This window comes from Hyaena hyaena, unplaced genomic scaffold (genome assembly GCF_003009895.1).
Source record: "Hyaena hyaena isolate Hyena2069 unplaced genomic scaffold, ASM300989v1 scaffold_434, whole genome shotgun sequence".
In the NCBI taxonomy this organism is placed as follows: domain Eukaryota; kingdom Metazoa; phylum Chordata; class Mammalia; order Carnivora; family Hyaenidae; genus Hyaena; species Hyaena hyaena.
The window spans coordinates 1,356,042-1,368,446 of record NW_024081069.1 but is presented as its reverse complement, the minus strand read 5'-3'; the positions used below and the strand labels follow the sequence as shown (position 1 = coordinate 1,368,446).

The window sequence follows — 12,405 nt, the reverse complement described above, 5'->3', positions numbered from 1 at the left end:
AAGCATTAAACATCTTAAGTTAAGACCATGTAACTAGAACTAAACCATTTATACTGTATGTGTAAAGGAATTAAATACCCATTAACCAAAGACTCAGATTGCATTGAGAAATAAAACAGTAGTGACTGGGGAAATTTTTTCCTTTTGAATTTATCCTGAAGAAGTTCTTTTTATTCTATTTTAATTCCAATGGAGTTAACACATAGTGTGAAATTAGTTTTAGATGTACAATATAGTTATGCAAAAGGAGAGGATCTTAGGTTTGGTCTGTGGACCCTTAGTGGTCCTTGAGATTTTTTATAGGATTTGCAAGTTCAGTTTTATTTTTTTAATAATGCCAAGATGCTATTTACCTCTTTCATTCTGTTGGCACTTACATTGGTGGTGCCTAAACAGTGGTGGGTAGTGCTGTTGGGCCTTAGCAGTAATAAAGGTAGTGGCACAGAACTGTACAGATGGTCATTATGTTCCTCACTGTCCATGTACTTGCATTTTTTTTTTAAGATGCCAGGTTGTTTTAAAAAAAAGTCCCTGAAAAGACAGTATAGGTTGTTAGTTTTATTAAATCTGTATCAGAGAGGACCTATCTTTTTAATATTCCACATGACAAATCGGGAGTAAGCATAAAGCACTGTTGGTAAATACCAAAGTACGGTAGTTATCTGGATAACTGGTATTAACCGGTATTTTTCAGTCTCCACCTTTAAAAAAAAACCTACCACCTGCTGAATTTGATACAGTATCAAAAATTTGAATTACTTGAGGATATGTTAAGATATCATTCTCTTTGGGGCGCCTGGGTGGCTCACTTGGTTACGTGTCTGGCTCTTGGTTTCAGTTCAGGTCATGATCTCATGGTTCATGGGTTTGAGCCCCACGTCAGGCTCCATACTGTCAGTGCAGAACCTGCATGGGATTCTCTCTCTCTCTCTCTCTCTCTCTCTCTCTCTCTCTCTCTCTTCCCCTCTCTCTCCCTCTCCCTCTCCCTCTCTCCCCCCCTCCCCCTCTCTTCCCCTCCCTCTCTCTTTCTCTCTCTCTCCCCTTTGTCCCTGCCCCTCCCTGCTCACTCTCTCTGTCTCTCAAAATAAATATACTTCAAGAAATAAAAATTTAAAAAACCTTACTCTCTTCTCCAACTATGCATCAATGTGAGGCCAGGTTTTCTTTATATACTTAACTAAAACAACAGATCACAGCAGACTAAATGTAGAAACAACTATAAGAATCCAGCAATTATTAAAGCATATTTTTTAATGTTTATTTATTTTGAGGGGGGAGGGGTAGAGAAAGGGACAGAGAATCCCAAACAGGCTCCACTCTGTCAACACAGAACCTCATGTGGGGCTCAGTCTCACAAACTGAGATCATGACCTGAGCTGAAATCAAGAGTTGGACGCTTAACCTACTGAGCCATCCAGGCATCCCTAAAGTAGATGTTTAAGAAATACTGCTGGATTCTCTTTGCTAAAATTTTATTAAGGATTTTTTATATCTACATTTATGGGGGATATTGATTGTTCTATTATTTTCTTTGGGGAAAAGTTTTTAACTATAAATTCAATATCTTTTTATTGATATTGAGGTTGTCTTCTTGAGTGAACTCTGGTAGGTTGTATATCTTCAAGGAATTGATTCATTTAATCTAATTTGTCAAATTTATTGGCATATAGTTATAATATTCCCTTAGTTTTCTTTTAATGTGTGTAGGATCTGTAGTGATGTCCCCACTTTTAATTCTTTATGTTGGTAATATTTTCTTTTCCTAATCAATGTAATTAAAGACTTAATTTTACTCAGAGAACTAGTTTTTGGTTTCATTGGTTTTCTGTCTGTATTCTATTTTCTTCATTGATTTCTGCTTGTTTTTATTTCCTGTTTCTTCTTACTTGGTGCATCATTTGCTCTTCCTTTTTCTCATTTCTTAAAAGGGAAGCTTAGGTCAGGGTCAGCACATTTTTCTGTAAAAGGCCAGAGAGTACATATTTTAGGCCTAATGGGCCAGATAGTCTCTACCACAACTGCTCAACTCTGCCACTGTAGCATGAAAGCAGCCACAAACAGTGAAAGGATAGCCATCACTATTGTTACAATAAAAATGTGTTCACAGAAATGGGCAGCCAACCATAGGTATCTGACCCCTGATTAGGCCATTGGTTTTCCTATTTTTTTTTTAATGTTGTTTATTTGTTTCTGAGAGAGAGAACAGCATGAACAGGGGAGGGTCAGAGAGAGAGAGGGAGATACAGAATCTGAAACAGGCTCCAGTCTCTGAGCTGTCAACACAGAGCCTGACGCGGGGCTTGAACCCACGAACTGTGAGATCATGACCTGAGCTGAAGTCGGACGCTCAACTGACTGAGCCACCCAGGTGCCCCTTCCCTATTTTCATAATATGTATGTTTAATATATTTCCAAGTCTGCTTCATCTGTATCTCACTACTTTTGAACTCTTGATATGTTTTTCTAATTTCCCTTGTGACTCATAAAGTTATTTAAATTTTTTTTTAATGTTTGTTTTTGAGAGAGAGAGAGAGAGAGAGAGAGGAGGACACAGTGCAAGCAGGGAGGAGCAGAGGGAGAGAGAGACGCAGAAAGAATCCAAAGCAGGCTCCAGGCTCTAAGCTGTCAGCACAGAGCCCAATGCAGGGCTTGAATCTTCAAACCGTGATATCATGACCTGGGCCAAGGAGGGACACTTAACCAACTGAGCCATCCAGGTGCCCCTCATGAAGTTATTTAGCAATGCATTATTTAACTTCTGAATATTTGGAAAATTTCCAGGTATCTTCCCCTTATTCATTTTTGTTTTAACTTAATTTTGGCCAAAAGATATATTTACTTTGTGTGGTTTTAATCTTTCAAATTTATTGAGATTTATTTTATGACCCTGAATCCATTCTATCTTGGTAAATGTTTCATGTGCACTTAATAAGAATGCATATTCTTTTGATGTTAGGTGGCAGTAATCTACAAATATCAATTAGTTCAAGTAGGTTGATAGTATTTTTCTAATATTCTGTGTCATTACTAATTTTCTGTGTACTTGTTCAGTTGAGATCAATTATTGAAATTACCAATTATAATTGAATATTTCTCTTTGTAGTTCTGTAAGTCTTCATGTTATTTGAAGCTCTGTATTAGGGGCCTACACATTTGGGATTGTATGTCCTCTTGATGTACTAACCCTTGATCATTATGAAATAATCTTCTTTACCCATGATCATAGTTTTTGCTTTGAATTCTACTTTAATACTAAAAGTCCCACTTTAAACTTTATCAAGGGGCACCTGAATGGCTCAGTCTGTGAGGCATCTGACTCTTGATCTCATGGCTTGTGAGTTCGAGCCCTGTATCTGGCTCTACTTTCGGTGCAGAGCCTGCTTGGGATTCTCTCCCTCACTCTCTGCCCCTCCTCTGCGCATTCTCTCTTTCTCCCTCTCTTTCTCTCTCTCAAAATAAATAAACTTTTAAAAAACTTTATCAAGATATATTTCACATATTATAAAATTCACCTTTTTCAAGTGTATAATTCAATGATTTTTAGCAACTTTCCTGCGTGGTGCAGTCATCGCCATAAATCAATTTCACAGTCTTCATCCTCCCATAAGATCACTCATGCCCATTTACAGTTAATGTCCATTTGTATCCGCAGTCTCAGGGAACCTACTTTCTGTCTCTATAAATTTGCCTTTTCTGGACACTTCAGATGAATGGAATCATACAATATGTGATAACCTTGTGCCTGGCTTCTTTCATTTAGCACAATGTTTCTGAGGTTTATCCATGATATGGCATGTATCAGTAGTTCATATTTTTATATTGCTGAATAGTATTCCATTATATGGAACCACATTTTGCCTATCCATTCACCAATTGTTGGACATTGCCAGTGTTGGACTATGATGGTTAATACTATTATGAACATTCTTGGGTAAATCTTTGGGTGGATATGTTTTCATTTCTCTGGGTAAATATCTGAAAGTGGAATTGTTGGGTTGTCTGGAAGTTTTACATTGGACTTTTCAGGAAACTGCCAAACTAATTTCCAAGATGGCTGCATCCTTTTACATTCCTGCCAGCAATGTATAAGTGTTCCAGTTCACATCCTCATCAACATTTGTTACTGCCTGCCTCATACCCATTCTAGCTGGTGTGAAATAGTGTCTTATTATGATTTTAATTCACATATTCCAAATGACTAATGATGTTGAACATACTTTCATATGCTAATTTATCAATCATTTGTGTATCTTCTTTGGTGAAGTGTGTGATTGTCTTCCTACTGGGTTGTAGGAGTTCTTTGTGAATTCTGGATTCAAATCTTTTACTGGATATGTGTTTTGCAAATATTTTCTCCTTGTTGCTCATTTTTTATAACTTTCTTAGTGGTTTCCCCCCCCCCCCCCCCAGTGTAAAGGGTTTTATTTCTCTGAGATAAGATTATCAATGTTTTCTTTTATGGATTGTGGTTTTGGTATTATATCTAAGAAATCTTTGCCCAACCCAAAGACTTACAGATTTTCTTTTGTTGGGGCACCTGGGTGGCTCAGTCAGTTAAGCGTCTGACTCTTGATTTCAGCTCAAGTCATGATTTCATGGTTTGTGAGTTCGAGCTCTGCGTGGGGCTCCATGCTGAGAGCGCAGAGCCAGCGTGGGATTCTCTCTGTCTCCTGCTCTCTTCCCTTCCCCCTGTTTGCACACTATCTCTAAATAAATAAATTTAACAAATTAACCAACTAAAAAAAAAGATTTTCCTCGTGTCTTTTGTAAAAGTTGTATTATAAGGTAAGGCCTCTTTTGGCTGGTAGATATCTAGTTGTCCCAGCACTATTTGTTGAACAGACTCTTCTTTCCCCCAAAGAATTGTCTTGCAGTTTTCTTTTGCTTGGACTTTGTTGAGCTTTCCTGTCTCTGCTGTGCCTATAAACTCTAGGCAGTGAGCTGAAGTACCCATAGGACTCCCCTCATTTATTTCCCTGTTCTCAGGGATCACTGTCCTGTGCTGCCTCTTGTTCAGTATCCACAAACCGTTGTTTCAATATATTTTGTCTGGTTTCCTACTTGAGTAAAGGCAGGAAGGTATATCTGGTCCCCATTATTTATTTCATCATGACCAGAAGCAGAAGTGGTCTCTCTTACCTTTCAGCTGTTAAAAAATTTATTTACCTTTTTTTGTTTATTATTTCCTAAGTTTCTTAAAAATAAAACTATATTAATAACTTGGGATAATACAAATTATTTTTTAATTTTTTTAATGTTTTTTATTTATTTCTGAGAGAGAGAAAGAGAGACCGCACGAGCAGGGGAGGGTCAGAGAGAGAGGGAGACACAGAATCCGAAACAGGGCTCCAGGCTTTGAGCTAGCTGTAAGCACAGAGCCTGATGTGGGGCTCGAACCCACGAACCGTGAGATCATGACCTGAGCTGAAGTCGGACGCTTAACCAACTGAGCCATCCAGGCGCCCCTAAAAAGAAAAGGCAGAAGCAGCAGAATAGTTGTCAGTGTTCTTATAACTCATAAGCATGAAATTATACATCTGACTTAGGAAACATAATTTTAAAAGGTTACAGTTATTTTCAAGAGTATAAGTTCTGTTTAATTATCTTTTTCTAAAAAATGCTTGTAAAATGTGTGGCTTTTCAAATTATAGGCGATTGTGGAAAAATGTGACAGACTCTTTGAGGGAATCTGAGATCGATAAAGCCACAGAGCATAAACGTACCCTGGAAGAGCGCCAGAGGACTGAAGAAAGGCATCGTACGGAAACAGGCACACCCTGGAAAACCAAATATTTTATTAAAGAGGTTTGTCCTACATATCTTCAGACTAAAACTCGTCTACATTGTGAGAACTGTAATTTACTAGGCTTTCTTGAATTGTTACCACTTATACATCTTTATTTCTAAAAATAGGCCAGTACAACCATGAGCTTTTTCATGGAACTTTTCACAATTTGACAAAAAAACATAGTTTACCAGCAGTTCAGATGAAATGGATTTTGGGATTAAGTTGGCCACAAACAAAAATGCTAACATAATCTCCAGTCACAATAATAGAATAGACAGTTTATAATTTATTGCCTTTCAAACTACACTGAAACTTTCTGTTCACTTGCAGAGACTACATTTTATTTTATTTTATTTTATTATTTTTTAATATTTTTATTTATTTCTAGGAGAGAGAGAGAGAGACAGCGTGAAGAGGGGAGGGTTAGAGGGGTTAGAGAGAGAGGGAGACACAGACTCCGAAATAGGCTCCAGGCTCTGAGCTGGCAGTCAGCACAGAGCCCGATGCGGGGCTCGAACCCATTACCGCGAGATCATGACCTAAGCGAAAGTCGGACGCTTAACCGACTGAGCCACCCAGGCGCCCCATCGCAGAGACTACATTTTAAAGGAAGACATGAGAAACTTAACTGGCTACACAAAGGCTAGTGCATTGGCTAGAATCTTTGCAACATTTAAGGAAAAAAGAATAAAGTGTGAGGTTTTCAGCCTAGAAAACCAAAAATTGGGGCCACCATTTGTTGTAACCTTTCAGATATGTGTATGCTTTATCACAGAAATCTTTTATCAGTTTTTATAGCAGGCCTGAGGTAGGTCCAGACTACCAGGAATTTTGAGCTTAACATAAAAAGGAATTGTATAGGGGCGCCTGGGTGGCTTAGTCGGTTAAGCGTCCAACTTTCGCTTGGGTCATGATCTCGCGGTTCGTGGGTTCGAGCCCCGCATCGGGCTCTGTGTGCTGACTACCAGCTCAGAGCCTGGAGCCTGTTTCAGAGTCTGTGACTCCCTCTCTCTCTGACCCTCCTCTGCTCACGCTCTCTCTCTCTCTCTCCTAGAAATAAATAAAACATTAAAAAAAATTAAAATTAAAAAAAGGAATTGTATAACAATAAAAAATATCCAGTAATAACATGGGGGAGTACATTTTATAATAATGCACCACGAGTCCTAGATGAGACCATGGCTTAGATAGAAGACTTCATGCACTGATTTTGCAGCTAGACTAAATAATTGCTGGAGTCTTATCTAAATTTAAAGATTTTTGTTTGGTTTAGTTTATTGGTTTCTGGTAGAATTCAGAGTAATGTGAATAATTGCGGACCAGGGCTGATATCAAGAAAAATTTTCTCGGGGCACCTGGATGGTGCAGTCAGATAGGTGTCTGATTTCAGCTCAAGTCATGATCTCACAGTTCATGAGTCCAAGCCCTGCATTGGCCTCTGTGCTGACAGCTCAGAGCCTGGAGCCTGCTTCGGATTCTGTTCTCCCTTTCTCTCTGCCCTTCACCTACATTTTTTTTTTTCAATTAAAAAAAATTTTTTTTTCTTATCGGGGTACCTGATGGCTCAGTGGGAAGAGCATGCGGCTTTTGATCTTGGGGCTGTTAGTTCAAGCTTCATGTTGGGTAGAGAGTTTACTTAAAAAGAAAAAATAAAGTTTCTTGTCCAAGACTTGTTGGCCAAGTCTACAGAAGCCCCCCCCTGAATTTTAATATTGGTCCATCAGGAATGAATTTTAAAGAAGTAACTTGATCTTGATTTTTGCGTAGTTCTTAACCTTAAAAGTCCATTTATTTTTTGTTTATTAAGATTTATTATACATTTGTTCAAGTTTACTATACTCGCTTCATTACTTTCATTTTTCTAATCATTGGATATCTATTATAAATATTGGCCATTTTCATGGATAGGAATAATAAAGAGGAAGTATTTTATATATTATTCTTTTATATGAAAAAATAAAGCTTTGTAATTATTATTCAAAGGTATAGTCTGATAACCTTGGTTTGGTGTTTTTTTTGTTTTGTTTTTTGTTTTTTTTTCATTTCAAACTCATTAAGAAAACTGAGATATCAGGAACAGATTCTAGGAGGAGAATTCCTAAGGCAAGACCTCTCTAATTAATTAAAAGTGAACTCTGGCAGCTGAGAGCAGAGAACTGTAATGGCTGCAAGATACAGGGGCACCTGCCCAGCTCAGTTGGTAGAGCATGCAACTCTTGATCTTGGGGTTATTTCAAACCCCATGTTTGGTGTAGATATTTTTTTTTAATCTTTAAAAAGAAAAAGATACAATTAATGAGATTTTAAAAGGTGGGCACCCTAAATCTTGCTGCTAACATGGCATGTAAAGTTGCTACTTCTCATGTATACTTGGACAGATATTCTTAAGAGCCCCTATCGATCTAGCATTCTGTGATAGGGTTAGGTTACATCGTTTTCAAAGAACAGTACTATAGAATTGAGAATTATCAACCAGGTGATTTAATATAAACAACCTAATGGTTGCTGTTATTAAGGAAAAATTATTCTGACACTTACTAAAAATGTCAAGGAAAACTTCATTCAGGACTATTGTAAAGAGAAGAGGGATTGTACTTAACTATGAGTACAGGAACAAGTGGAAATGTGAGGGAGTGGGTGGAAAAGAGAATCTTGGTTGGATATCAAGGATGGGGGTGAGATGGAAGAACTTGAGTAGATACCAAGGGTGAAAGAAGTGGTGTTTAGAAATCAGGATTTGGAGTAGGGGGAATTCTTGGTAAACTGGCTTATCAAGATTCCTTGCTAAAACTGGGCTTAATAGACTATGGATGAGGCTCATTCAACAAGAGAGCTCAAAGGAGTCTGACTAAAATTCAGTCAAGGAGCTGGGGTACCTGGGTGGCTCAGTTGGTTAAGCATCCAGCTCTTGATTTTGGCTCAGGTCATGATCTCATGCATGGTTCATGGGATTGAGCCCTGCTTCGCTGACAGTGCAGAGCCTACTTGGGTTTCTCTCCCTCCCTCTCTCTCTCTGCTCCTCCCCCATTTGTGCATGCCTGCTGTCTCTATCAAAATAAATAAGTGAACTTAAGGAAGAAAAAAAACAAGTGTGGGGAGACTGGGTGGCTCAGTTGGTTAAGCGTCCAACTCTTGGTTTCGGCCCAGATCCTGATATCTTGGTTTGTGAATTCAAGCCCCACATCGGGCTCTTTGCTGACAGTGCAGAGCCTGCCTGACAGTCTCTCTCTCCCTCTCTCTCTCTCTCTGCCCCTCCCCTGTTCACTGTCTCTGTTTCTGTCTCAAAAATAAATAAACTGTAAAAATTTTTAAATTTTAAAATAATTCATCATTTAATAAAATTCAGTCAAGAAGAGAGTGAGTCCTTGTCACTAGGAGCCAAGTAATTGCTTGCCTTAAGTCATTTTGGAATAAGACAGGAGATTATTTTTTATTTATTTTATATTTTAGTATAAATAAATTGAAGGAGCTATGGGGTTAAGGACAGGTTCAGATCTGACTTATTTTTTATTTATTTTTTTTTTAAGTTTATTTTTGAGAAAGAGAGAGAGCACTTGAGCTGGGGTGTGGGGGGGTGGTCAGAGAGTGAGGGAGACACAGAAACTGAAGCAGGCTCCAGGCTCCGAGCTATCAGCACAGAGCCCAACACAGGGCTCAAACCCATGAACTGTGAGATCATGACCTGAGTCAAAGCCAGATGCTTAACCCACTAGGCCACCCAGGAGCCCCTCAGGTCCAACTTACTTTTCTTAGTCCCATAAACACTGAACTCTCCTCTTAGCTACCCTGACCTCAACTGTGGCAAGTCCTGTACTCTGGTATGTGGCTTCATGCATTTCTTTTCCTCACTTGGTCTTCTCTGGTTGTAGTTCATTCTCTGATTCTAACTTTGCTCCTCACAGTATCCTAATCACAGAAGCCAGGGTAAACTAATGGGAGTAGAGTTAGGAAAGAACTAGAAAATAATACTCAGATACTAGAGATGCCAGTTGAGGTGGAGAATGGCTGGTAGCTTGATGACCATTTCTTTGTGCTCCACCTGCTGCCTGTCACTCTGTGGGTGAGGCTAAGTCTGCAGTGTCTTGGCAAAATTGCTACAAATGACTTTTGCAAATAAAGTGATGATGCAGCATCAACTAGGTGCCCCCAGACCAGAACCTCTCCTCTAATCCTAGCTAAACCACAGACATTATTTGGTATCTTAAACACAGAGATTTTCTTTCCATCACAAAAACTCTTATATTTAAATATTAGAGTAGAATTTTACCTCAGTGAAGATGTAGCTTCTAGTTTTGGTTATTGATTTTGAAGATCTTAGAGGAATCATCCTTTAATTTATTTTTCTGTTTGTTTCAGGGAGATGGCTGGGTTTATCATAAACCCCTTTGGAAAACAATTCCAGCAACGCAACCGGCAGAGTGATATACACTATCTGAGACTCGACCAAATGAACTTCTCTGTTTACCCTACACCCTCCCAGAATGGAGTCATTGCACTGAGTGACCTGCTTCCTGATTGCACAGACTGAATCTAGCTAAACCCGAAGGTCCCTGTTAGGGCACCACAGAACTGCAGCAAGACCAAAGTGTTGAAGACGCACGATGGGCCTCTCACCACCCTGTTCATGTGATATGAGCAATATCATCAGAAAACCTTTCACGTGAATTATCAGATGATCCATCTTTTATCTGGTTCCTGCTCCTAAAGTTAAGTTTAAATCCCCTATTTTTGCATGGGGGCAGCAGATACACACAAGAGTGAGAACTCAGTGATTTTGATTTCTTTATAGTAAAGAGTGAAGTCTCTTTCAGAGTGTGTGCTTTGCTTTCTGTCAGTAACTGAAGTATTCACTGCTCTTACAAACAAAGCAAGAGGAGGACGATGATGACCCAGAAGTGGATTCAGCCATTGTGCCTGAAATCAGTGTTAACAAAATCAACCAGGTTGTAGTAACAAGGCATCCTGTTCCTTCAAAGAGACTGTGTGCCTGTGTCTGAGGAACTTCTCCATTATCCACCTCTGTTGGAACTCTCTTTTAAAAAAGTATATTTATAAATTGATTAGAATTATAACCATGGAGAATTTTTTCTTCTGAGCATTTTAATATACTTGAAAACAACATTGACTTGAAAAATTTCAGAACATTTTCCAATACCTAGTTTTATTAAATATTACACTTGAGAGACAATTTTTTTAAATGTGTTCATGTTAATATGATGAGATTTTGGCCTTTCTCAAGAACTGAGGCATTAAAGAACAAAGCAAACATTTAAAAAATAAAACTGTTACTTTTTTTTTCTTCCCTTTTTTTCACTTGTAGATTAATATCCAGTATTATGTGCTATCCCTCTGAATAAGTATGCTTCATCTTACCTCTGTTCATTCAAATTTAAAACAGCTATTCATATTTGTCAGTAATTCAGAAGTTATATTTGTGGCTAAGTGCATGTATGGTCTGGTTTTCTTTTCAAGAAAATTCAAATCCTGGAGAAACAATAAGAAATAAAAAGATATTAGGAAAAAAGATATCAGGAAGTTATATTCAGGTACAAATCTCTTTTTTTAAAAAAATAAGTATTTTATTGAGGTTGAAGGATTGCTGGCAATTAAAAGAATAGTGCTAATTATGGCTCTCATCATTCATTCAAGTATTTATTGAGCACCTACTTATGGTGCTCAACACTTGTTACTGCAAGCTACCTTAATTTTCCAAGAGTGGTGCCTTACTCTGTTTCTTCTGATGTGGTCTTCCAATCAGTGTGTGTAACATATGCCTGTAAGTCATCAGCCATTGTAGGTGGCTGTGTCTCTTGCATCATCATAAGGAGTTTAAGCTTTGTGCTCTGATAAATTGTGTTTTATTGAAGGGGTTAATAGGATGAAAACAGCAAAACAATAATTTTTGCAGCAAATTGTAAATTATAAGAAAATAACTGGTTTATGTACAACCATTTTAATGATTCTCTTGTTCATTTTTGCTGTGAAATGCACTGAAAAATCTCAAAATGAGTTATAGTTCATGTGTTGGGAAAATTGAAAAATAATAAAACTAGAGAACAATAATGCCTTTGTCTGTTTTGTGAATGGAGAGAAATAGGTTTGTATTTAGAAGAGTTAGCCCCCTATTCATTTGAGACGGACATTGATTTTTTTCTTTAAATCCTTCTCTTCAGGAATCTCTTAGGGAGATAAGGAAGTATATTCAATAAGAGTTTTTAAAAATTGAAATGTTTAAATAGCCTGGAAAAAACAAGAATGTAAAATTAGAGATTTTGTTTTATTCTTTGAACCATTTGAATGCTTATTTCTTTCAATTATTGAATCATTTTAAGAATTATTGAAATGTGGTTTTAAAAATTCTTAAGAAAAAAATACATTTATAAGTAATTGAAATCTCCTCATGATATTGGGTTAATTCTTTGACAAGAGTGAAATAATAATACTAATTTTGGGTAATTATTTTACCTTGTCTTCATCTTGACTTTTCACTGCAGCTTATTTACCAGACAAGAGCTAGAGGTCTTTTCTGTTTTATTTTTTTATTTACATGTTGATAATTGGCCAGAGAAATGAATCTTTGCAGCACTTGTTAATGTTTTGTATCTTTTACTTTTGGG

The 12,405-nt window shown here is 37.6% G+C and overlaps 1 protein-coding gene across 1 annotated transcript in view; it reads left to right on the top strand.

Moving 5' to 3' along the window:
- Positions 1-11,851, top strand: part of OSBPL11 (oxysterol binding protein like 11) — an 84,732-nt gene extending 72,881 nt beyond the window's left edge. Inside the window, exons 12-13 of the mRNA XM_039253043.1 lie at positions 5,652-5,805; positions 10,145-11,851. Coding sequence (XP_039108974.1) covers positions 5,652-5,805; positions 10,145-10,210 — 220 coding nt within the window. The 3' untranslated portion in view covers positions 10,211-11,851. The remainder of the gene's footprint in view (positions 1-5,651; positions 5,806-10,144) is intronic.
- The last annotated feature ends 554 nt before the right edge of the window (positions 11,852-12,405 follow it).